The sequence below is a fragment of the Dermacentor silvarum genome, chromosome 4 (genome assembly GCF_013339745.2).
Source record: "Dermacentor silvarum isolate Dsil-2018 chromosome 4, BIME_Dsil_1.4, whole genome shotgun sequence".
Classification (NCBI taxonomy): Eukaryota; Metazoa; Arthropoda; class Arachnida; order Ixodida; family Ixodidae; genus Dermacentor; species Dermacentor silvarum.
Genome location: NC_051157.2, coordinates 51,301,557 through 51,329,070, shown reverse-complemented (window position 1 = coordinate 51,329,070; position 27,514 = coordinate 51,301,557). Strand labels below are relative to the sequence as shown.

Below are 27,514 nucleotides of genomic sequence, written 5' to 3'. Positions count from 1 at the left end.
GAGTCTCTCTTCATGTCGGTCTACTTACGCCGCAGCACACCTGCTTACTTAATCAGCTCATGTTTACTACAATTCATATTGCTACCAAGGCCGCTCACCTTACTTCGTATGACATTGCTGTGTTGCTATCGCATTCATTGATTCGCCCTTAGGGCGAAACTGTGACATTTTTTAATCTTCCGAACAGCGCCAGATTTGGCAGACGGTTCCACAATGATGATGCGCAGGGTCGCCCATCATGTACAATTCAGGTTTAAGAAATCCGAGAGCCAACATATGTTCGCTGCTGCTGCTCATTTTAAAGAGGCCATGCAACGCTTTTTTATGAAAAATGGAGAATATGTCTAGTGTGGTCTGGTATTGGAGCCTCCCCACGAACTATTTCCACTGCTGACACAGCCATGCCCTCGCGGCCTTCCCCTCCTCTTCGTCGCTCCTACTGCACTCAAAGCTGTGCGCTGTGCGCACTTTGTAACAAAGGTTTCCGGCAAGTGTCTTATATGTGTTCCATGATGGCGAATGTGCTTAAATACGCTCCACCGCAATGCGTAGTTGTACTGGGGTGAGTTCATTTATTATGCGAAAATAAAAATAAACCGGCAAACCTCAGGGAGAGCACCTGAGATTATAAGCTGACGGTGCAGGATCTCCAGGGCACCGAAGAAGCAGTGGGAGGATCAATACAACGAGTATGCTTCACCATATTACATGTCTGTACTGCGGCGAAGCCATTACGACTCGCATATAAGGCGACTGCCAGCAATAGGCCCTTGCAGGTAAGGCCCTTGCCGATAAAGCAGATAATGCCCTTGCCAGCAATGACGTAGGCATTTTTTTATTATTTTTTTGGTTGGGGGCATGGACACATGCCAACACAACAACTCTGAGGTAGTGGGGGGGGGGGGGGGGCAGTGCTCAGCGTGTGCCCCTCCCCTCTCCCCCTGGCTACGCCACTACTTGCCGGACTTCCCGATGTTCAGCTACTAGCCACTGTAGTTCATCCGCGCTGCGACTTCAGTTGCACCGCCTAATGTCCCTGCCATACAGACACTGGAGAGAGAGAGAAAAAAAAAAAAAAAAAAAAAAAAAACCGCCCATACCGCAGTGGTGTCGTTCTCCCCCTCCAGATGGCGCTACCGCCCCAAGAGCGCCTAGCTATTTGAGGCTCGAGCTGGTTGCTTAAGGACAAAACATACCGGAGCAAATATTAGCAATAAGATGAGGAATGCGTATGCTGCAGCAAAAATCCGGAGACCACTCAGCACATTGTTATGATCGGCTTGGAACTGCACCTGTGAAATGTGGGAATCAAGCTCGAGCGCCTTTCCCGTGACGAGATAATCCTCTTTCATCCCCGAGAGAGCGTCTGACCTCTACGGAGCAGACGAAAACAGCGAGCTACCAAGAAGGAAGACCCGAGGGAGAGGAGGTCGCCAACTTGACCACCCGACAGAGGTCTGACACTTCCACAAGTTCCCCGAAGGAGTCATCGCCAGGTTATGCCTGGAATCTGTATCTCTCCAATGTGGGAAGCAAGCCCCAGCGCTTTTCCCGTGACGAGATAATCCCCTTCAGCCCCGAGAGAGCTCTCACCTCTACGGAGTAGACGAAAACGGCGAGCTACCAAGAAGGACCCGAGGGCGAGGAGGTCGTCAACTTGACCACCGGAGAGAGGACTTCCACGAAGGAAACGCCGGCCACCACGAGGGGATTTAAGGCCGTCCTGGCCCCCGTGTTAATCAGAACCGCTCGAGACTCGGATAGAGTCAAAACCATGTACCAATGAAGTGAATACAATCTTTTCTAATTTTCATCCTCACGATGCCCGCCTTCATCGTCGTTTCCTGATTCCTGCGGTGACGACCGACCTCACCCGGTCGAGATTATATCAACATCACAATGAAATGCGAAGGGATTCACCCACTGAGATCCGGAGGTAACGTACACCTTCCCGAAGCGCTTGGATTTAAAACGGACGGAAGCATTGACCGGTCAGCAGTCGAGATAAGCAAGAGATGTTTAGAGTATTGGTGAAAAAAAAAAGAAATTGATACGAACGGATCCGTTACTGGCATAGGTAGCGATACAAGGTAGATAGATACGTTTTGAGGTAAAGGAAAGATTATTGATATGTTACAAAAATGCTAGAATTAAAAACATGTACAGTACACTTGATTAAAGCAAACAGGCTAGGTGACTATTTGTCACCGTCCCGTTTCAGATGGGATGCCAATTCATCATAATCATCATCATATTAGTGGAGGGGGGGGGGGGAAAGCAGGAAAGAAATCAATGCAGCCGGGGTTGTGACATGCATAGGTAAACTGTACAAAATAAAGACAGATTTCAATTAAGAGATAAGCAATTTTTTTTCTTGAATTGTACCTCTCTGCTTTAATGGCGAAGCAGGTAAGAAATAAATAAATAAATAAATAAATAAACTCCATCGATGTAGTAAAGCCCGATTAGCTCAGTCAGGCTAGGTGACTATTTTTTCGCCGCCCCGTTTTGAAGGGGATGCCAATGAAAATCCTCCTCATCGTCATCGAAAGCGCGGAGCAAAATTAGTTTTGAGTAAGGATAAGGAAACATGCATGATAAGAAATGCACAGCTAGAGTGCACAGACATCACCTCTACCTTAAATGCGTGAACGCGACATGTTAGGACGAACTTGCAACTAAGTGAAGTAATTGGAAGTACAAGAAGGCAAACAGGAGCCATAAACAAAAAGTAATAATATGAGAGAAAATCGGAGACGTTAAATTTGATCATGGAAACAAACAAATAAAAGGGTACGGAGTTTTACAAGGGCGGCGAAAGAAAAGTAGTGAACAAATAAATTTTGGGGACTCAAGCTGGCTGCCCGAAGACAATACAAAGAGGAGCAAATTCTCTGAACACGGTAACATCAGTACAACCCCCCCCCCCCCCCCTCCCTCCGGTGCCTATTACGCGATTGAAGACTGCACGCTTCCTGCCTGCTTTCCTTCCTCCCTTGCGCGCGAGAGATTGAGCCGTGATCACCGGCTCCCCTCGCACGCTTTCACTCGCACATTCAGCATGCGGCGGAACATCACAGCGACGGCAAAAATGCGCCTGGAATGTCCATATAATTGCTATCGCAATAAAATGCGTACACGACTCTGCAGATTACAATGGAATGCGCAGATATCCACCCAGTTAGAGTAGCAGGTAAACTATCGCCTTGCAAAAGCGCTGGGGTTGAAATCTAACGGAAGTGATAACTCCTCAGAGGTGCATGGAGATATAGGCGTCGAAAAGATCGGGACGGGACCGTTTCAACCGCTCCTTTCGCTAAATTCATAACCAATGGCGACGAAACTAGCTTAATTTTAACAGGGACAACTACAGACGAACCACGCTAACTTAATTGTCACTTAATTGTAACTAACTTAACTTGTAACTTGTAACTAACTTAATACCACGCTAACTTAATTGTCACTGATTAAACTATTCGAATGCTCACAAACATTACTGATGATAATTATGAGCAGATAATTCTTCTCGGAAACAAATTGTCACAAATCGTCTGATTGATACACCGGAATCGTCAAATACTACCGTGCAGTGTTATGATGTTAATATACAACACATTGTTTAACTTTAGGCTTAACTACTGCCACCTGGTATGGGGCTACACGACTAAAGAGAATTTAGACAAAATGCACAAAATTAAAAAAAAAAAAGTTTTCATGGGCTAAGGAAAATGTGCCATCAAGCTTCCATACTCGGAACTTATTCATTAAGCACATTGTCATGCCTGTTTCCAAAATGCTTCCAGCGTGCGCGCAAATTTCATTGCTACTTGATTATTATGTACTATATATTATGTATTATGTGCTATTATATATTTTGTTGCTTTTTGTGCGCTGCCTCTCTACCCGTAAAGGGGGGCCCGCGGCTCAGCCAAGCTGTCATCTATGACAGCTTTTAAAGACGATAGTCTTTCTTGGGGAACTTAAACGCTGAAAATTTGGTCTGTCTGTCTGTCTGTCTGTCTGTCACCCGATTCAGCCACCCGGCCAAAGTTGGACCACTTGCTTACCGCCCACACTACTTAAACTGGTACGGCTGTTCTATACTTGTGAACGTTATCGATCACAAAGTAAATATTACGCTTATCTGAGGCGCAACATCACTAGGTAAGTATTAGTAGGTGTGTTCCTTTAATAGAAAATACATAGATACATAACTCTAAAGACCCTAGTTTCTTAAGCTGCCCTGAAAATGCCATGCTATGCGCGCGAACGACGAACGACGTTCCCCGACTGCGCGCCGACGAGCGCCCTCTGCCATGGAGGAAGGAAGCCCTCTGCACAAGCTCATGTTTCCCGATGTATTGCCAGATGGCGTCCATGTCTCACGCAGCGCCTCCTCAATTTTATAAATGCCAGCCAGATGCGGCCGATTCAACATAAAGGAAGCGCTGTCTGAGGCAGGGCAAAACATAAATGGCCGCTTGATGAAATAATGCGGTAAAATGAAATCTGTTCAAACAAACCTCCATTGCATTTATCATGCCAGGACGGAAATGGTACGAGCACAGCATCACGGGTGGCCGCGGATCAGACCAGCACTCATGTAGTACGGCCGGCAGAAGACTATCGTCTGTCGACGACATTTGCAGCGAAGCACGCAGATACGCGGCAATTTTTTCTGTTGGGTCTCCCGCATCATCTTACGAGATAAAACAGAGATGTGTAGAATGCTAGATGACGATACGGGACACCGGGAACACGTATCTCACACGGAGTAGGCAATTATTTGGCGACCCCCTACACCCCCCCCCCCTCCCTGCTTCAATCGGACGCCATTAGCCATCACTCATCATCACGAGATTTATCCGATTTTGCCTCTGTCGTCGTATTGAGAAATTCGTCCAATAGTCAGCATGTTTATTCTAGCGTTTGCGCAAAAGAAAATGTGGCAGGGTTTTGAAAAGTTGAAGGAAAGGTCAGGCAGCCTTTCGAGCGAAATTGTGCAGCTGCATGTGCAAATAATAATCTGGCAATACCGCGCCTAGCGATTGCTGAAGTTTATTATCATTTCTTACAATCTACAAAAAGTGTTGAGGGAACTTCTAACGCAGGCACACCGTTTTTGACATATCTTTTATCAACCTTTAAAGCTCTGTCTCATTGTTCCTCTGCCGAGATTTCACGCAAAATAAAGAAAATCAGTGTCCTGATGTTGCAACGGTTTCATGGTGGCTATTTAGTGCATGTTACATTATTTACAAACAAGAAGCTGCATTGTTCTTAAAGAAATTCACCGACGATTACAATACTTCCTAATGCGAAACTGGAGCGCAGCTCTTTACGTGTTTTCATTTCGTGGTATACTGAGGCACCGCACCGACCACCGCACCGACTGGCAGAGCCGCGATGCACGGCGCTTATATATAGACCATCCACACAGTTGCCGCTTCCCGACAACTGCAGCTTATGCAACCGTAATCTTTACCAGGAAACGCTTGCGGCGAACGCTATGGCAAAGGCGAGCTTTCTGGTTTTTTTTTCCCGCACTGCCGGTGCCGCCGATGGCGGGGATGCGCGGACGTGGGCACCATCTTGTGGTGCTTCAAGGTAGCTTCCTCAGCTTTCCTGATCGCGCTCTCTTCGCTATCACCGTCTTTCCTCCCCCCCCCCTCATGCTGCGCTCGGTTACGCCGAGGGACGCCGACGCTCAACGCAGGAACGGGCGCCTAGGAGCTGCGCTCTAAAAAATCCTTACAGCCGCGTTGCTAAGTTCAAATTTTGCACCCAGCGAGCCTGCATCGTAAAGTAAAACACGTTATTGGTATGCTTGCCTTAGTACGCCCAGAAAATAGGAGAGAAAGAAAATCTACGCCAACTGCGCACTGGGCCATCAAAATGAAGGGAGTTCTTCCGAGACAACTTTCCATTTGTCAGCAGGGCCGTTCAGTCCTGCTATGCACTCCATGGTTGTTTTATTTACCAATCGGGAGACGGCAACACCCACCTATTTGTCGGCTGTTTTACGGCAAGAGTTTGCTTCTTGTTTTTCCGACGGTGAAGCTACGACAAGGTGGGCAGAAAACATCACTTTTTATTATTGCTTTTTTCGCCTGAACCAAGCAAGCACCAACACAATGCGTTTTACATAATGAGCCACACTAAAATATGCAAATTGGCGCAAAACTATAGCACTAACAAAACAACCGTGTGAGTAAGACGATTGCTTTATTATCCCCCTCCCCCAAGTCATTCGATAAGTGGGCGTCACTACAGGAAGTTCAGTGAAATCCTTTCGAACACGCAGGCCACGAGAAGGTGCAGCTCATTGGGTGACTACCGGAGTGTGACTATACAAACCCCTGCTCCGATTGCCACGCACTGCACGGAACTTGTGATGCTGCCACGCCACACGCCGCTCCCTCGGCGAACAGCGGCGCCGCCGCGGCTGGCCTCTTCCTGGCTTCGGCTGCGCGCTTAATCGATCACCGCGCGAGAACCGGCGACCCGCAGGTTGATTCCTAATGGACCCTGCTTAAAAACTGTGTGACACGTAGGCACGTTGGTTCTCCACAGACACCGAGAGAGAGAGAGGAGAGAGAGAGAGTGACGGGCGCAGGAGTGGCCCGCCCAAGACAGACTGAAAAGTAGACGCCCAACAGCGCAAAGGGCAAACGAAATGTGCGGACGTAGTATGCGCAACAGAAACTAAAGGGAGAGAGATGACCGTGTGAATACGGCGAAACATATCCGTTTTGACTATAGCGCCACGTGTACCTATCTCTTAACCTGAACGTACACAATTTCGAACACGTGTAAGTGCGACGAAACGACGACGAAGTGACGAGAGAAAATGCGGAAGCCAGGTGGAAGTCGAGGAGGTGCATATATAAGGGAAGCCCGACAGGCGTAGATGAAAGAGCCCACAAAGAAACACCGCAAGCGCCTCCTCCTGTTTTCCTCTGTCCTGGTTCGTTGCGCTATCCTTAACTTATAATGGACACCCATGCATACTAACACGCCATAAATGTCCGCGATACTCATGGAGGTCACAATCATATATAAAGCCTCCTCAAGTACGTCAACGGGGCATTTTAGTCACACTCGATGATTGGCGCCACTAAGCGCTCGCGCTGATCAAAGAGCGTGACAAAGCTATAGTTCAATGTGAAACATGCACATTGAACCTGGTACTATAAAGTGCACTGTCTAAACAAGTTAAAATGCAACCCTCCCGCCAACCAACTACTATTGCAATGCTGACACTTAAAAAAAAAAAAAAAACTTATCCAAAAGAGGAATGCCCTCACTCCATCTCTAACCTCTCTGGACGTCCCTGCCAAACAAAAATACTTCACGGCTGTTACACTCGACCTGATGTTTCGTTTTACGCGATTGAAATGATACACTGCCGCTGGTGATTGGTGCGACATTGTGGCAACGTTGCTCCAGTACGTCGACTCGGAGGAGAGCAGTGACCGGACGGCCGGGCGACTGCGCATGCGCAGCAAGGAGATGTGACCGCGCCCACCGCAAAAGCCTCTTTAGAGTCGGAACTGCAGTGGTCGCGAGATGCCACCCGAAAACCACCAAGACGGATGGCCGCGCGGAATACTTTGGCCCCGACGGAGATTTCTGCCCCCTAAACGCGTTTCCTCCCCAAGACACCCCGCTGCGCGAGCACGGAGGGCCAGCGTGCCGCGGAGGAGACGAACCGGACGCACGGCGCCACTCTTTTCGCCGAGGCTCGCTCGGGGCCTCAACAGCGTCGACAAATTGCTTCGGGCACCCGCAGACAGGCATCACGCACCAACAGTTTCGTACAGTATAGAGGCGAGAATGAAAATGAACGTCCATGGTCAAAAACAATAGCGAGTTAAAGCGGTCCGGGCGCCCAGTCGGGACCGGATTCTCCCAGTCAGTATGCAGTAAGTAACAAATGGGCCGATGCTTGTTTGGTTGCTTCTACGTCATAAAAGCTAACTAACTAACTAACTAACTAACTAACTAACTAACTAACTAACTAACTAACTAACTAACTAACTAACTAACTAACTAACTAACTAACTCTGCCCAAGAAACCAAAAAAAAGTGGAGAACAGTTAACGTTTCGTTTGAACACATGCTTTGCACATGCAGTTACGAACGCCACACTGGAACGCATGTCATTCACAGCTCTCACTGCCCTGCTGATGAACGCCGTTTTCGCTGAGGCAATATCGTGATCAGAGAACATGACAGCTGTGACGACGTCAGCGAATCACTATAACTTCCACGGGACAACTGTACTGTAAACGACGTTGAAAAATAAAATATGAGATTTTACATGCCAAAACCACGATTTCATTATGAGGCACGCTATATAGTGAGGGACTCCGGATTAATTTTGACCATCTGGGATACTTTAACGTGCACCGAAAGCACAGTACACAGGCGTTATTGCATTTCACCCCTATCGAAATGCGGCCGCCGCGGCCGGGATTCGACCCCACGCCCTCGGTTGTAAACGACTTTACCACCCAGTCTTTTAAGATTAGGAATAATTTACGGGTACTAAATTTAGCTAGATGCACGGATCCGACGCGTTAATGATGCCCTCCCACCCCCCGCCCTTTCCCCCAAGCGTGAAATGACCAATTCACAATTTTCCCTGTAAACATTAAACCATGCATTTGCGAAAGTTATCACGTCGGCAGAATCAAGTCGTTTAGCGAACGAGATAAGGGTGTTGCATCTCATCGTGATAACACCAGAACAATACAATTCGACCGTGCGACAACACGTACTCCTCGAATGCACTGTTTATTTTAAGGATTAATCCAAACTATTTTGCCCAGCTATCCATCTTTTCAGAATGCACTCCCTTTTGGCCCTTTGTATTGACCCTGTGGGGCCTTATGTCACAGCCGGCCACATTTTGCTCCAGCGATACAAGCTGTAACAGCGTAAACGAGCAGCGTTCATACAGTACTCAGACTCGCGGAGCTTTCGTGCGATGCGCGTGTTATAAAGTACCACAAAAACACATTCTACAGGTTGACCACCACCACCGCACAATTTCACTCCCAAATGCAAAGGCGCGTGCAAGCGTAAACTTACTCGCTCTCCTTCCGGGACCTAAAGACATCACAAGGGAACAAAACAGAAGCACACAAAGCAAACAAGGGTTACACAAGGCAACAGAAACAAATATAAAATGCAAGGCAAAGAGCAACAAGCGCTTGCGACAACCGGAAACAGAGCAAAAGCGAGAATCATCACGCGACAACTTTGCACGCTAATCGAGAGAATCCGAATTTCGAGCCCATATATCTCATCAGACGATCGATCCCTTCTGCTGTCTGGTATGGCGCTTTTGAATTACATATGTACTGGTCTTTTATACATTTGAAAACAACGTGCGTACAACTGGCACGATGTGAATGGGGCTGGATAGAGGGAAGAAAATGATCGACCTTCAGGACATAAGGACTCAAAATAAGGTTCACGACCGTGTTCTCTCAAAATTGTGCAGCCTAACTATTCAGAAAAGTTCGCATGCATGAAAAGCTAGGCGGTCAGAGGTAGTCGTCCGAGTGATCAAAGGCGCGCCCACACGTTTCGATTAGCCTCGAGCATTAGGAAGAAGAGACGGTGTGAAACGCTGATATGTTTGCTTCCTCCCTGTTAAGCTCATTCGCTATAGCACACACTCACTCACCGCGATAACCACCAAGTTGCAACGCAAAAAAAAAAAAAAAAAAAGCGACAAAAACACAAGACCAGGAGAGAGAGAGCATTGCGTCCCGTCTTTCTCTTGACGTATAAGCGTCCTCGGCGTTTTTACAATGCGACCTCATGCAGTATACGTCACGAACTAGCCCGGATGTCGATCCTTTCGCGGCTGCCGAAATTGTGAGAAAAACCCCGTCCGGCAACTGGGCGTCTAGCAGAGCTTCCTTTTAGGGCTGCGCGAATATTGAATTGCTATTCCATTCGATGCTCGAATCTAATAATTAATACGTGAAACACTGAACATTTATGGAATAGTTTTTCTAATAATGAGCACACCGACAAGGAAGCACCCGAAAAAAAAAAATTGAAACGGCAAGCGGTACATTTTTCTCCTTTCGATTCTCGGAACAGAGTAACGCATATAGCTCAAGGTTATACACTGCACAGTATTGATCTCGGGGCGATGTATAGGGCCTCGGTTTATCTATCGCATTCTTCTATCGCGGAGCCTTTTCGTATAACCAGTCTCTCGGTGGTACTCTCCACGGTAGTCTTACCTTCGCTCGTGAAGCCCCATTTTGCTAAAAATATTGCTTAATTTGAATGCCTGACTTTTATTTAGGAAATGGTAACAAAATAGCACATTGAATACAACAATCACTGCTATAAAGGACTTATTTCAGTGCATAGCGCAGTGGTCTTCTTTTGTTGTTGGTTGAAATTTATTAATGTTTCAAGTAAAAATTTGTGCAACTCGAGCATTGTAATGAAAGAAGTTGTCTTATTGTTCGAGGATTATTCGATTAGCATTCGATCCGGTTTTATAAGTTACCATTCGCACGCCTTTCTATATGCCTTCGTTGAGAACCCTTGCTGAAGATATATCTGCATGCACAGGGTTAAGGAAGCACGACGAAACAAATCAAAATGGAGAAACGTCGTCAAATAAAGGGGAAAACACCCAGCGCCGTGGCCCACCTCTTCTTTCCCGCCTCTCTTTCGCAATATTTCGTACACATCCCAATCTTTCAACTATACCCGTGTATAGGTGCTTGCCCGATCGAGGCAACCACACTTAAAGTAAATCATTTGCGTACTCCGCCTAAAGGCGGGGCCACACTGTGCGGCTCTCCGCACACGCGCTACTTTCTTTTCCACGACATGCACGCACACGTATGCACACTGCACGTAGAGGCGAGTGTTACGCGGTACAATCAGCGAGACGGAGTACGGAGGAAGCCAGCCGTGCTTCTATGACGGAAAGGGTTGGCATCCTCACTCTGTACTTCTGCCCTTTGTTCTCGTGTTTGTCTATGCTGAAAGAGAAAGAATAAGAAAAAGCACGGGGCTACGCAGCGGCGCGCTGATGATGCTATAAGCTCGCGCCGGCCGCGAGTGCTCGACAGCGGACTACAAGCTAGCCGGGTGGCACAGGGGGTAAGATGAGCAGCGCCCAAGACGAATAAGGTCATTAACAAGCGACGCATGGTGAGCGCGCGGGGACGGGGCGGGAGACGTATCCCGGGCCCATTAAGCGGGGGGCTCTTGGGCGAGCGCCTAATCGAAACTCGAGCAGGGAGCCGGCCGGCGTTCATCGCGAAACGCCGCGAGCGCGAGCACACACGCACGCAGGTCGAGTTACGCGCGGGCCCCCGAGGGCGCCTCCCCCCTACCCGTCTCCTCCGCCGAGACGTCGTCGACGACGTGGAGGCCGCAACGCAAACAGAGCCACGCCCCGCGATCACGATTTTAATTAGCCGCCACCTCGGACGACCGCGTAGTAGGAGAGGGCAGGCCTCGCCCGACTGCTGGTGATGCCAGTGCCCGCCGGCTCGGTGCGGTCTACGGACGAGAGATGGCGCGCGCGTTCCCCCGAGCATCCATCCTGCATATGCCCGCAACGGATACTCGCCGAGTAAGAATTGTACCGCAATGAATAATCGCTGATTAATAATTCTATCATGAACCAAGTCGTCGCACCGATACGTCGTGTGGGAAACCTCACCTCAGGAAGGGGGGGGGGGGGGTCAACCGCGGATATGAAAAAATCGGCTCATCGTAGAACGCAAGAGAAGACGGGTTGCAAAACGTCACAGAAGACGTGTGTCGAAAATTCAACAAATCCCTTTTCAGTATATTTGTTTAGGTTGAGATAAACGACTCACCCCGCTGCTTGTAACCGAAGATGAGGTCGATCCACTGGTGCAACTGGCAGGAGACGAACTCGGACTCCAGGGCCTGCGGAGTATGAAAATGACCGCATAGGCGAATTAAAACGAGGGATCGAGCGTCCACCTCCGCCACGTGAGACTCTGCTTTTTGATAAACGGGACGATTGATCACGATAATCGGCGGCCTTGGTAGGTAGCACAGGCTTCACCAATATAAAAGAGCACACACACGCGGGGGCTGCATCTCGCGAAACAGTCGCGATCCCTTGCGGAACAAGTAAGGAGCTTTTGAAGTCCGCTGTTTGTCTACGCAGACAACGCAACTTATTCCTGGTTGACCACATATGATTCGCGTTTAAATTTGACGAGAACAGTGAGACAGAGAGACGTAGCTACTCGCCATGCGGTTGATGCGCACGAACTCCTCGGGCGAAGCGGCCCACGGGGGTAGAATGACGTCGCCGACGGGCGTGCCGTCCTCCTGGCGGCCCAGCTGGTAGCCGTTCTTGTTCACCAGCATCTCGGGCAGGTAGAAGAACTCCGGGATCAGCTCCTGCACGCATTCGAAGGCAAGAACATCAAGTCTGTAGCACGGCTACACTCGGACACAGAGAACAACTGACGAGACCCAAGCAGTGAGTATACCTTGACATCGGATGTGTCGCGCTGGCAGTTTTTCCATGACTGGGCGATGGAGGCGAACATGCGGTTCGCGTGGTCGAACTTGCCCCCTTGGAGCGCCAGGAAGAGCGTGGTGAAGGGCTCGACGCGCACCAGCCAGTTGAGCGTGAACGCGGCCGTCGAGTAGTGGGTGCCGTAGTGGAAGGGCGGGATCACCTCGTGCTCCCACGTCTCGTAGCGCTCCTCGAAGAACGCCCGCCGGCTCGGGTTCAGCGCGCCGATGGGCTGCGCATTTGCCGGAGACGTCGTCAGTCCGGTCCCGTATCGGACCCGAAAGACCACCAGGTAACTATATACTCTAGGTAACTATATAAACAAGTACAATAATTACTGAGGGTACCCGAACTTGGGTGTATAAGGCCGTCCATTTTTAAGGGAAACGCCTTGTTAGTATAATTCACGTGATCATGGAAGCTTAAACTCAAAATCGGAACCTGCCGGCGAATATTTCAACACAAATGTGCGTGAGGAGTCGCCAGCCACTTTCTCGCATAAAGTTATCTAATCATGCTCTTTAGTACTGCATGCTAACGAAGTGTCTTCCCTAAGCTGGAACACACCTCGTTAGCATGCGCGCATCGAAAGCGCCGCGCACGGCAGACGTATAGCATGTTACAAGTGTTCAGGCGGTGGCCGCGGACACAAGCATGTGCTCACCTTGGACAGATCCCTGTAGTTGCTGGGGAGGCTGAGGTCCAGCTCTGGAGACTCGTAGTTGGTGAGCACCCACGGAAACACGGGATACTGGTTCAGGTCGTTGTAGGTGCGCCCTGCAGGCGGCGGAAGCACGCAGACCAAAGTTCGCGAACCCTTATCACAAGAGAGAACGCTTTTAGTTACGGCATTCATCTTACCAACTCTGTGTGCTTCAAGAGCGGGTTGCTCCTCTTCGGCGGAAGCGCGTCAAGAAATTCGAGAATATGCCTAGCTCAAAAGTCACGAGTGCTCTAATTCTGATTGTCTGAATGACCTGATGGACCAGGTTTCGCTTAAACAAGCCGCATTCGTCCACTTCAAGTTATTAATGAAACCAACTAAAGCCGATCGCCAAGACAATTGTGCAGACATGGGACCGACGCTTAGAACTCTCGACGCTGAAGTTTTTTGCTGACCTCCGCCTAAGTCTTATTACTGAAAAAAGGAGGAAAGGAGAACGTAAGTACAGAGCTTATTTCAGCATACTCGTGAAACCTCAAGCGGATTAATCAAATAGGAACAATATGTTCACGAAAGACTAAAGAAGTTGACGCATATGTACTGACAAAAGACTACCAAAGGAGTCCGATATTCGTCAAACAAAACAACCCCTGCAGTATAACTACACGCTCTTTGAGTGATCGCGCAAGCGAGTTCGAATGCAGTACACATTTCCATCGCGAGCAGCAACATGAAGGTAAAACGGTGCACGTACCGGCGATGGTGTTGAGGAACATGAGGTACTCGAAGTTGCTAATCTCCCGCCTCTGCCACTTCTGGGTCATGTTGGACTGCTGGAAGATCTGCCGCGGAGACATGAGCGAGGCACGCCTGCACCAGCGCCAAAGAAAAACAGCCGGTCACCGTCAGTCACGTGTACACGGGGGATCCAGGTATACTACACGACACATGGTACTTTCAACGCCGAAACTAAAAGACGTTAAAAAAAAAAAAAAAAAAAAAAACGGAAAGTACAAACACCGAATTGCTCTTTGTGAGACGGCGGGGCATATTTTGAAAGGAGAAGACCCCTCTTGTGAAAATGTCGTCTGCTTTTGTTTCCTTCGCTTGTATACTGCGTGTTTCCTTCTCATGTTTACTGTGCGATGACTTTCATTTAATTGTAGGGAAACGGTACTCTGCGTGCACTGTTTGTCGGATCTTCCTTTCAGTTGACCTGAGGAAACAACTTTACGGTGACAATAGGAGTTGTCCCGCCAGTTTAATTACGGATGTGTTTTCTTCTCCCATCACCTGTTACCTTGTTATTTTCATTGCCCAGAAATAATACGTGTTTCCTCTTGGATATATTACAGCTGTTTACCAGCAGATACGGGCTACATTATGCAAATTATCATCTCCAAGATTCTATCCAGACGGTGCTTCTCAAAACGCCATCTAAAAACTCCTTGAACGCAACCAAGGTATATATATTTGACAAGTATATTGAGTACCAGGCCACGAGTGTTGCAGAGCAGCGCAGCATGGAAACGTACCATTACAAAAGTTCTTATAGAAAATATCTCGTCGTTCTGTCGACTTCAATAGATACTCTGTCGAGATGCTGCAGACTATCATCCACTGATTTTTGCGCGGGTATGCTTCGTTTTAGCCTTGCATATCCTTCGAAGTATCGAACGCAGCACAAAGCCGGCCCACCTGGTCTGCGGGATGCCGTACTTGATGCCCACTCCGACGCACGGCAGCGCCTTGACGACTCGCTTCACCGTCTTCTGGCTGTCGAATGCGAACATTATGGAGGCTGCACAAAGAAAGGACAGGGGAGAGAGAAACGGGCTTCGTTAGAGCACAGCTTTTTTCACGCACCGATATCATGCACGTTCCCTTGGCAACAAATGCGAGGACAAGCGCGACGACAAACGTGACAACAAACGCTTCACTCGTACTGTAAAGGGCGCAACGCGGCCAAAACCGTTAAAGATGGCAAAGTTGTCTTAGAGGGATACCGACACAATATTTGCGAGTCCTCATTAAACAAAAAATGAAAGTTCGGTACCTCTAAACCCCAGAAAACGTACTTCCTCACAGCGCCTTAAATAATTTAACATAATAGCTGTCCTGCAATCAGTTTCGCTTTCCTTTCTACTGTGTAGTGATGTCGCGACACAGTAGAAAGGAAAGCGAAACTCTCTGTAAGAAAGCTATTATGTTAAATTATTTACGGTGTCCTGAGGCTTGTCACTCTCTTGTTTATTTTATTTTTTAGAGCATAAAGGTCTGCAGGAACTTCGTTTTACTAAAAATGGATAAATCGTCTGAAATATCATGCCAGTACCCATTTAGCTCTCTTAAATTTTACAATAGCGGTGCTGCTGCTACCCAACCGACGTTCCACCTCGGTGCCATCAACAACCCAAGTTTCTAAGTTGAGCTCAAGTATTTATCTTCCTCCACTGAATGCGTAAAGCACGTGAATTCAGGACGAAGTCCGAAAGCACGAAACGTCGGGAAGGCTTTCTGCGAGGTCGTGCAAAAGAAAGTATACAGTGAACTGTTGAAGTTGATGCAGAAGAATAAATAGTGCGTACACATATTACAAATGAACCTCATGGTTGTGGCATCGCGCCAGAGCCTCAAACCTGGTATGCAGTTAATGCGGGAACTTCACTGTGGCGTCGCCATCAGTCTTTTGTTTTCGCGCCTTTGCTGGCTATTACCATATATTCATGTATCCTCCTCTCACGGTAAGAATGGACGCTCTGCTAATGCAGGAGAGTAATTTACTAATACGGCTCAACACTTCTTTTTAGTGCGTCCCCTTAAGTACGTGACAAGTAAATACTTCGGTTCCTAAATACGAGCAGATGTTCAACGTGTGCATGCCTTACATTTTAAGCAGCAGTGCATTTTGCAAGACAATCACGTACCAACTACAAACTCCTTCACAGCCTCGTTAAAAGTAGCTGCTGTATACGAAAGCAGGGTCCTAATATTGCAATTCTTTCTTTTTTTTTGCGTTCGATTCTGTTTCTTTCTTATCCGTCTCGTCCAATGGCTGATCATATATAGTGATAACGGTGAAGCGGCGATTTGCCCCAGCTAGTTCCGTAAGGGCGAAAAGACTGAATAAACAAAAGTAAAAAAAAAAAAAAATACAGGCACTCATCGATGTCTTTTCACATAAATTCAAAGTGGAGCCCTATACAAAGTCTAAACTGATCAGTAACGGCAGCCGAAGTACAAATACCCGCCGGAGAAAAGTTTGTGCATCAAATATTATTGGAAATAGCGAACACTGATAAAACCGTCGCTCGGCAAACATTTCCCAAGCGTCTGACATTACAAACACCCGTGGAAAAGCGAGCATGCGTGGACGGCAGATATGAAATTAGGCGCCGCCAGAAGAAGACGGTATAAACCACACCATGGAGAAAGTAGACGCCGTCTTCTGTATTGTATACCACACTTTCTCGAGCTTAAGCAGCCCTCAGACAGAATGGAAGCACCTTTGTCACCCAGAGCCTGTTTTCACGAACGAGTGACAACAGTAGCCGCAATGACAACGACGACAAAGAGAGAGAGAGAGAGAGAGAGAGAGAGAGAGAGAGAGAGAGAGAGAGAGAAAAGAGTTGCGTATCTCTTGCTCTTCAAACGTGGGCTGTCACCATTCGAGGCGACGTCGTGGTGCACGCACTACTAAAAATGTGGCGTCGCGATGTTGATTAATGGGGTTCTAAGGCGCAAGGGCCAATAATGACCAAAGATGGTCAAGAATGAATATATGTTGTCTAGTGGCGCAAGGGCCAGGTATGGCCAAAGAGCGCCATGCCAGTGTTAGTAAGCTTGCAGTGGAGCAATGAATTCTGAGAAGTAGATGAGACATTGCTGTAAAGGAGCCTAAAAATAGTCGCTGCAAAGTGCGCAAAATCTATAGGTAATACGATTATGGCAATTACTAATGAGGTGTAATGAAAAATGCATTGCGAAAGAATGATACGATATACAAGATATGTCAGGTGCAAGGATTGGCAAGAAGCACTAGTGCCTCAACAGAGCCCTTAAAACAGAATGGTGTGGAGGCATGTGCTTATACAATACTAGTATTACAGCGGCATCCTCTGGAGAGAGGATGCGCTACGAATTTATTGGGCTAATAACATACCGGACCACATCGTTCAAGAAATCGACGACTGCTTTGGCATTAAAAAGCGGTTCTTCACCAAGCAACATAATGAGATGGAGAGGGACATGATAGCAGTACGCTTGAGGAAAATATTTCTTTCTCTCTGTTTCAGCTTCCCGACACTCCAAGAGGACGTGGAGTGCGGTCAGCCTCTCACCACATCTACCACAGGTTGGTGGTTAATCACCAGCAAGCAAAAAACTGTGGGTGCCATATGTGTGTCCTATTTTGAGAGGACAGAATTCCATTCACAGACACCAATTCGTCGTGTTTTCGTAGCTGAGGGCCAGAAACCTAACTTTGGCTTAATCAAGTGGAGCTTATTATTTGTCTCGGCGACCCACAACCATTGCCAGTAGCTTCGAAGTTTCTTTCGCAAAAAAAAAAAAAAAAAAAAAAAAAAAGCTTGAGGTCTGTGGCGGGAACAGTAGCGGTAGGAATAATAGCTTGCGATGTAATTGACGTGGCCATTTAGTCTGCTAGTACATTGCCCTCGATGACTTATGGCCAGGCACCCAGCATATAATCACATTCTGGTTAGATATATACGCTCTGCATAGAGTGGAATAGAGCTCAATGAGTACAGGATTTCTGTGTTTACAGAGCGGCTTCAAGGCTTTTACGACGCTTTGGGAGTCTGTAAATATAATAGCTTTTTGAAGTTTTGATTTCATTATATATGCTTCACAGCCGACAATAGCGCATAGGCCTCAGCTGTAAAGATCCTTGTCTCTGGGTGCAGTACACCGGATTCCGAGAAGGATGGACCAACGGCTGCATAGGATACCCCGGAATGTGACTTAGAAGCGTCCGTGTAAAACTCTGTACACGAGTACTTGGATTGGAGTTCTAAGAAACGCATTCTAATGTGTGCATCTGGCGCCTGTTTAGTGACCTCTACAAACGATGCGTCACACTCTATAAGCTGCCACTGTCACGACGGTAACAGTTTCGCTAGAGCCATAGGACAATGTTCAAGCAGCGGAACCCCCCTTTCCTCACTAAGATTCCTCACACGCAAAGATAACGGCTTTCTCGCTGCAGGTCGGTTATGGAAGAGTGTGGTAGCGGTCACATCGTTTATTGTTGAATAAGGAGGGTGTTCGACGTTCGCGTGCATTCTCAGATAATATGTAAAACTGGTATATGACCGCTGCAGATTAAGTGACCACTGATTCGACTCTACGTAGAGGCTCTGGATTGGACTTGTCCTGAAAGCACCAGTCGTGAGTCGGATACCCAGGTGGTGAACGGAGTCAAGGGTTTTTAGTGCACTTGGTGTTGCGGAATGATAAATTATAGCCCCGTAATCAAGGCCTGAGCGGACAAGACTGTTATACAAGTTAAACAGGCACTTTCGATCACTGCCCCATGTTGTGCACGACAGAAGTTTTAAAAGGTTCATTGTCTTCAAGCATTTTGTCCTCATATGCTAAGGATGAGGAATAAACGTGCGTTTAATATCTAAAATGATTCCTACAAGCTTGTGCTCGTTGCTCACAGAGAGCGCATCTCCTTTGATTTCAATACTTGGGAGAGGCGTTACGCCTCTCTTGTGTGTAAATATAGTTCCGCAAGTGCTCTTCGATCTGGGCGTTTAATTAAAAACCATTTTCATCTGCCCATTTGGACAACCTGTTTATTCCAAGCTGCACTTGTCGTTCGCAGATGGCAATATTGCATGACTTGAAACCTATTTGGACATCGTCGACATAAACGGAATAAAAAATTGTGCGTGGGATGGCTGTATGCAGGAAATTAATACCGCGGTACACCGCGGTGTGCTTAGTTCCCGGTGCGGTGCGGTACACCGGTCTCCTGGGTGAAGGGCCTAGACAAAGCGTTACCCACGCTTACGCGGTATGTGCGATTTAATAAGTAACTTTCGATTGTGTTTAACATGTTGCTACGGACACCCATCGCCGAAAGATCTCAGAGAATGCCGTAGCGCCATGTCGTATCGTAAGCTTTTTCTAGGTCAAGAAACACAGAGAGACAGAACTGCTTATGCAGAAACGCATCTCTAATATAAGACTCAATGCGAGCAAGGTGGTCTATTGTGGACATACCTTCTTTGAAACCACATTGGAAGGGGTCTAGGATTCTGCCGCTTTCTAGCACACAGATCAAGCGCCGGTTTATAATTTTTTTCGAATGACTTGCAAAGACAGCTTGTCAATGCTATTGGCCTATAACTACTGGCCGAAGATGGGTCCTTGCCTTGTTTAAGTATAGGGATGATCATACTTTCCTTCCACGAATATGGAATATAACCAGCTGCCCACATGGCATTGAAAAGACTTCGTTTTTACAGTTTCAGGGTGCAGGTGCTTAATCCTTTCGTAAATGATACGATCGCCACCTGGCGCCGAGTTGTTGCAACAGTTGAGAGATGCCTTAAGTTCAGCAAGAGAAAAGGGTTGATTGTATGCCTCGTTTCGCGCACATCTGCGTTCGAGGGGCTGTCGCTCTGCGCGGTCTTTGAACTTCAAGAAGTGTTCTGTGTAGCGTGACGCACTAGAGATGTATTAAAAATGTTCACCTAGGAAGTTAGCTTGATCTTTCAGGCTATCACCTTGTGAGTTTACCAAGGGGAGTAATTGTGCGTGACGTCCTTTTAATATATTTACTCAGGTTCCAGACTTTTCTCTCGTCCGTGTAAGAATTTATACTGCAAAGGTACTTCTCCCAGCTCTCTCTCTCTCTCTTAGCACGTCTACGTGTTCTTCTGCCTTGAGACTTTGTCTGTTTGAAATTGACGAGATTTTCGGCAGTTGGAGAGTCGCGAAGCAATCCCCAAGCCTTGCATTTCTTTTTTGGCGTCTTTCTACATTCGTCGTTCCACCATGGGATGCGACGTTTTTTTGGCTAGCCCGTTAGTTTGTTGGATGGATTTTGTGGCAGCCTCTGTTATGAAACTAGTTGGGTAAGCCACAGCATCGCCTATATTAAAACCAGCAATGTCATCCTGAGCTAAATACGTGATTTCTCCGAAGAGAACCCAGTTTGCTGATTCAACCTTCCATCGGGGAACATGTGGAGAGCATTCAGGCTGTTTTGTGACTTTAAGACTATTGAGAAGTGGTCACTTCCGTAGGGGTTCCTGATAACGTTCCAATCAAGGAATGGCGTTAGTGTGCTGGATATTATGCTCAAGTCTATTGAGGAGTAGGTTTTGTGTGCAACGCTGTAATACATCGGCTGCTTCTTATTGATTAAACATGCATTCGAGGTAAAGAGGAAATTTTTTTATCAAACGCCCTCTTTCATCGCAACGGCAGTATCCGCCACAAGTGTTGTGCGCGTTTAAATCTCCGACAACTATGTATGGTTCCGGAAGTTGATCAATGTAGTTTTGGAATTCGGTTTTATGAAGTTGATAACTGGGAGGGATGTATATAGAGCTGATCATTGACTAGTTTGTCAAACAATACGTACCCCTCGGACAGCAACTGCCTTTAGGGACGTACGAAGTTTTAATTCCCGGCGGGCAACACCTTTATCTACAATTATAGTCACACCGCCAGACGATGTAAGAGCATCATCGCGGTCTTTCCGAAAAATGGAATAGCGTCTATGAAAGTGTGTCTGTGCGGATTTTAGGAGTGTTTCTTGAATACACAGCACTTTTGGACTTAGTTTGTGGATTAGTTATTTGACATCATCTAGATTTTGTAGAAGTCCTCTAACATTCCACTGCAATATTTGTGTGGCCATATTGCAGAAGAGGGTTGTGCTGTGTGCGTAATATGCGACAGTTAACTCACAGAGCCCTTTTTTGGGCCCCGTGATGCGGGGTTTCTCTTTTTTGGAGCGGTCGAGAGATTCTCAACGCTCCTTGGGCGCTGGTGGCGCCGTTTGACTAGAAGTCACGCCCACCGCCTCATGCGGGGCGCTGGACATCCGCTCTTGCGAGCGGTGCGTTCGTCTTATAGGCTTCGCCTCAGGAGACGAAACCTTTGGGGCCACCAACCCAGAGGTTGACGGGTCCTTCTTGGATGGCGGAGCAGCGGTGGCTGTACCCGCCGAGGGTGCTGGAGGCTCCGCCACGACCACACTCATTGTGGGCCGTTCTGGAGCCGGAGGCCGTTGTGGCGCTGCCCCCTGCCGCGCCGCACTGGCATAGCTAATTTGAGGTAAGTGCCCTAGCCTTTCCCTTGCTTTATAGAATGACATTCTTTCCTTAACGGTGATTGCAATTATTTCTTTTTCTCCTTTCCAGCAAGGGCAGCTCCGTGAGTAAGCTGGATGGTCTCCCTTGCAATTGACACATTGTGCAGGAGCACTGCAGTTGTCAGAAGCATGGTCGTTGGCACTACACTTCGCGCATGTTTCTTTCCCTCTATACATCACTGTGAGGCATGCCCGAATCTCTGGCACTTGAAGCACCGCCTCGAGTTCGGTATGCATGGTCTGACGTTGATTTTCATGTATCCTGCGTCAAGTGAACTGGGCACAGTAGCTGGTACCAAATGTGACTATCGCGTGTTTTGTGGGGATCTGGTGACCTTTTCGCCGGAGTGTAGTTCGTTTTACCTTAATTACATTTTGCTCTTGGAATCCTTCAAGGAGTTATTCGTCACTGAGGTTCAGGAAATCTTCTGATATTACTCCCCTATTTGTGTTGAGCGAGCGATGTGGAGAGATTGTCACGTTAATGTCACCAATACTGGCGATTTCAGTGAGCTTTTGATTTCAGTGAGGCATTTTGATTCTAGGAATGGTGACAGTTTTCTTACAGTTGTGTTGCCTTCACTGTGAAGGACATGGTACTTTGGATAGGTCTCTGTTTTGTTTCAGAAAGAACTGGAAAGGTGCTTCGGTGCGCCCTCTTTTTAGAGGGCGATCTTGGAGGGGGGGGGGGGGGGAGCGTTTGTCATGTAAGCCTTCGTAAGTTCGGCGACGATGGTGGCCACCCCCCACCGAGCCCAACAAGGAGACGCTACTAGGTTGGAAGAATACCTGCAGACGCCAGCCATGCATCGCCACTATAACCTAATAAATTTATACCCAAGACTAGATATATTAAACAAGGTTAACCCTTGCCGCCAGGAAATTCGGAAGTAAGAAGTCAGAAGAAGACAGGAAAGATGAAAACGCCGGAGAAAAAGACGAAGATTGGAGAGGGAGACAGGAAAAGGCAGCTACCGATTTCCCCCGGGTGGGTCAGTCCGGGGGTGCCGTCTACGCGAAGCGGAGGCCAAAGAAGTGTGTTGCCCCCTTCGGAGTGGGGGGGTGGGGGGGCTAAAGGTCAACCTCCCGGCATCGGCTCAACTCCCAGCATCCCCCTTTTCCCGGACACGGCTAAGCCACGCACGGTTAAGCGCGGGAGGGTCCGAACCTCATGTGTTCGTGTCCGTGGTGTCGCAACACACCAAACGCTTGCTTACGCAGACGCCCCTGCAGGGCAAAGATGGTCAAGAAATGGTATGATGTAATCGATGGTGAGGCCAATGAGCAGTGGCATAGATTTAACGTGGCTGTATAGTTGCCTAAAAGCGTTCGCTATAAAGTGCGTAAAAATATATATCTGTTAAGATAATGACGATGACTAGTGAAGTGTGCTATGACCATAAAATATATGTTACAAAGGATGATATACTAAAATATGTCAATGCCAGTAGCACCACTGCCTCACCAGTGCCCTTGTATACAAGGGCCTGGAGGCACGTGCTCTGCAAAACGCTGACGTGGCAACAGCAGCCTCTGGTGAGAGCATGTTCTGCGAATGGACAGGCTCGACAAAACGAAGGACAATTTGTTACTATATACCGACGGCAGGTGGAGAGTGCAGCTCGAAGGGCCGCGCGAATGGCGCCACGTTAAGATTAAGACAGTATCAACGAGCAACTACAAAACCGTGAGTGACGGCAAGCAGTAAAATATTAGTTCCAAGTTGACCATATAATATATGAAATAATTACGGACAGCTTGCGTTTTCTGTTTCTCTACAATAAAAGTTTTCTCGGCTAGACTTCGCCATGGTCGACTACCTTATTTGCTTCCAATCTTAAGAACCGGCCCTCTCGCATTTTGATATCATCAACCATGGACATGAAAAATTAAAAAAAATAAAGAAAAAGTAAAGGAGGGGGGCGGGAGACGCTTAGGTTCGAGCAAATACGGTAATATATCGCGCACACAAAGAGCTCAAGGCATCGCCGTGCCACGGATAGGAAGGCCGCCGTGATCCACCGCCGCCGAGAGGAGTCGGCACTATCGGCGTGAGGCCAGGGCACGGCGTGACGCGTTGTGTAAACACTGCGCGGGCGAGCGCCTCTGCTCGGAGCGATCATCACGCTCTCATCTTCGACGAGGGAGGCCGCCTCCCTCCCTGCCGCGTTCTCTCTTGGGTGCCCTCGGCTGCCCCCCCCCCCCCCCCCCCCTCCTATACTCCCCGCCGTTGCCTCGATGGGAGCCCCCTTTTACGCCGTGACGAACAGAAAGCACGAAGAAAGCTCGTGCCCCCCCTCCAGACCCCCCTCCAAGCACGCCCATTCCTACACACACACACAGCCTCACACACACACCGCACACCCCTTCATTCCACCATTCTCCTCCGTCGGCCGCTGTGAGCGCATCTCGGAGCTCAAAGCGGCGGCCTGGCTGGCTGTGAAGAAAACAGCCGAGACTGCAGCCGATAGCGCGGTGCGCTTCGTGGATCTTGCTCACGCATCGTGCGACGCTGCTGGATACCGCAGAAGCGCGCGACAGGAGGCAGCAAACAGCTATCTACCGCTTCCGTACAACCCGGAAGGCCTTTAATGAGCCACAGCGCTGTGGCCTGACCGTGCTGCCTAAGCCATAGAACGCTTTTTTCTTTCTCTCTTTGCGATTAGAGACAAACTGTCATGGAACTCTACCGACTGTCCGACAGAGAAACGAGCAGAGATATCGACAAAGATTAAAGCCAAAGCCAAGAAACAATGCGGAGCTGCATCGGGAATGTACACCGGCACACACCTCCAGGCGCAACAGCAACAGGTCGGCTCTTTCACGAAAGCCTGAACGTTCACATACAATTGAAAACGCTATACAGTCGTTCGCCGCCTGCACTGCCATTGCGGCTAAATGTCTAAGCGTTTAGCAAGGAACACTGATGCTAGCTTTATTTATTTATTTATTTATTTATTTATTTATTTATTTATTATTTATTTATTTATTTATTTATAATGCAATACCCTTAGGGTCCAAGTGGCATTACAGAGGGGGTGGGTACATTCTGATTAGACCAGCGCAATAATGTGAACAACAACAAAGCTATGTATGAAAAAAAAAAACCAAAACAAAACAAGAAAAATAACAATGATTAACAGAGCAGGTTAACAGGTCAATACCAAAGGCCTTGAATGACAATAGCGTTAGCAACATTGTTATACATGCAAAATACAAAACTTATTGAATTAACAAATAGCTGCGCAGGTTATTCTGGTCAACAACTGTGGCCTTGAATGACTGTACATCTTCAATGTTGGCGATGGCACTGGGAAGGTGGTTCCATTCTGAGCTAGTCTTTGGTATAAATTAGTCATGAAACACGTTAGTATGGCAAAAAGGAATGGTGACCTTATGCTGGTGATCGATCAATACGCGCTGAGAAATACGGTAGTTGTGATAAAAGTTCGCGTTTGAGTGACTGGTTCAAGAAAAAAAATTTATGGAAGAGACAAAGACGTGAAATTTTTCTTCCTAAGACCAAGTTCGGAAGGCCAAGATTAGATTTCATCAGCGAAACACTGGCAGTACGGGAGTAGTTTGATACGATAAAGCGAGCTGCGCGAATATGAACAGACTCTATTGCATCTGCAAGGTTACGTAAGCCTGGATCCCAGATAGCAGACGCATACTCGAGTTTAGGTCTAATTAGCGTTTGATATAGTAATAATTTTAAATGGCTTGGTGCTTCAGCAAAATTGTGGTGTAGGTATCCTAGTGCACGGTCACTATTGTTAATGATATAATTAACGTGAGTATGCCATGAGAGGTCATCCGTTACGTGCACACCCAGATACTTATAGGAGGTTACGTGCTCTAATAATGTGCCTTCGATTTCATAAGCTAGGAATTCAGATGGGTTAGAACGGCGGGAGAATGTCATGCTCTTGCATTTATTAGTATTGAGAGTCATAAACCATTCGCTACACCAGTTAGAAATATTATCTAGGTCAGACTGAAACGCACTTTTCACTCTTGAACACTGCACTTTCCACTCTTGAACAAGTAAAATGCGGGCAACATACATAACGAAACCTGCGTCTGAAGACTGAACATTCCTCATGGTGACCAGCCAGTAATTTATTTCAGTTCACTATCGACTATACTGCGATCGAAATCTTAATGCATGTCCCAGCTTTGTTTCAGCAGTTTCAGTTTCAGTGAGCAAACAGTCATACCCAGGTTTAGCAAATGCAAACGGGTACGAATGGGAAAGAAATAGACAAACGGCTGAAGGTCACTCCGTAACCCTACAGTCGGAGCGAAGAAGCTGAATGGACAAAACATCAAAAGAAGGAACAAGTACCTGGCCAACAGGAAAGACAAATGGCAACTTGAGAACGGCTTTCCCATACTCGTTCTTGACAATGGCCGCACGAACGAACGGGCGGAGTTGGGATGAACGTTGTCACCGTTCGACCGGCGTCAGGCAGCAGCGGCAAAACGCAAAATACCGAGGAGGGACCGAGCACGAGGAGGGAGGGGTGGGGGACTCAGTCGCTGACGACGGGGGCGGCCGGTCGGTGCGCGAAATCACAGTGATTCGCCCCGCGATCGGCGGGACTCGGGCACGACCCGCCACAGGATCGAGAGTTTGGAAAGCGACGTGGGAGGCAGAAGAAGCGCGGATCGGTTACGTGGACTGCCAGAAAAAAGAAGAAAAAAAAATGTTCCGTGCGCTGTTTTGCGCGGTCTATGCATAGCACGCTCGGAGCTGGGCTCGGCAATGAATGTGGTTTGAAGAGAAGCCGCCATCTTGCGATACAGTGCAAGCTCGACTAACGCGTAAGCGAACTCTATGGCCAACGCGCTTGCCACATGCAACCACACCGCATGAGCGCCTTCATTGAGCTTTTGGAGGACTGATCTTTTTCTTGAAGTGAACTTAAATAGCGGATAACCTTCGCACTTCACCTTATTCATCTTGTCTGTTATCGTGTCTACACGCCGGCGTCCTCGCCACCGCTCAGCCGCATTCAACGCTAATCGCCTTCGTACGACAGAAGGCTGAGTGAGTTCATTAGAATCCACGGTTTAAAGAATGTTTTGTACACGTAATCTTCCTAATCGGCTTCTCCTACAAGCTCCGATGTCATGCAAAGAAGCATCTTTGGCGTACCGCCCGATCGGCGTGCTGGTCTGGGCCGCGATTTTGTATATCGAAGCCTTCCACTCGATTCTATATGCCACTCTTATCATCCACCGTTCACGGCCGGCTGATCCCATTCATAACGCGGGCGGAACGTACCTCTAACCACTGACGAAGTGCGAAAAGGAATAGTATGGGAGAAGGCATCGCTACAAAATCGCGGGCCTGGTATAATGGAACGATTCTACTTCAATGCCATTCCTTTTCGCACTTTATCAGTGGCTCAAGCGGCGCTCCGCCAACTTTATCAACGGGATCGTCTGTGTGTAAACGATGCATGATTAGAAAGGAATAGAATGAAGCGATATATATGAATCCTTACATTAGACCGGCCATGATTCAAGAAAGCGCACCACAAGCTGGCTGCATTTACACCACAATTAGTTCTGCGTGACGCAAAGCGGTTGTCCTAAAACGTTGTGCTATATTCGGTGTCACTCTAAAGCTGTTAAAGTTCTAAGCGGTTTACGCTGCACATCCGGCGCCCATATCATCCCTATCTGACAAATGTGTGCTGACACTCAGCAAAACAAGAATCTTGGAAATAAACTCGATGACAGCAAAAGTTCAGCCAAGAGTTTCTGTTCCCATTACTCTCGTCTAAGCGCTCCCCAAACTTACGCAGCTTGCTCTGAAAATGACAGTAAGGGCAACGATCGAGGCACCCCAAAAAACTGGACGACTGAAGACAGAAGCGTTTCTGGATCCCCGCTTATCCAAACATTCGAGCGTTTCAGACTGCCGCTG

General features: G+C 47.8%; 1 protein-coding gene across 2 annotated transcripts in view; it reads right to left on the bottom strand.

The window, feature by feature from the left end:
- Window positions 1–27,514, bottom strand: part of LOC119450006 (neurobeachin) — a 319,496-nt gene that overhangs the window by 20,815 nt on the left and 271,167 nt on the right. The window contains exons 39-45 of one of the 2 annotated variants that reach the window (XM_037713337.2): window positions 14,919–15,021; window positions 13,975–14,090; window positions 13,221–13,333; window positions 12,528–12,788; window positions 12,283–12,435; window positions 11,877–11,949; window positions 9,097–9,114 (exon numbers count right to left, since the gene is read on the bottom strand). In XM_037713337.2, the coding sequence (XP_037569265.1) occupies window positions 9,097–9,114; window positions 11,877–11,949; window positions 12,283–12,435; window positions 12,528–12,788; window positions 13,221–13,333; window positions 13,975–14,090; window positions 14,919–15,021 (837 nt within the window). The remainder of the gene's footprint in view (window positions 1–9,096; window positions 9,115–11,876; window positions 11,950–12,282; window positions 12,436–12,527; window positions 12,789–13,220; window positions 13,334–13,974; window positions 14,091–14,918; window positions 15,022–27,514) is intronic. The other variant, XM_037713339.2, reaches the window with a different exon arrangement.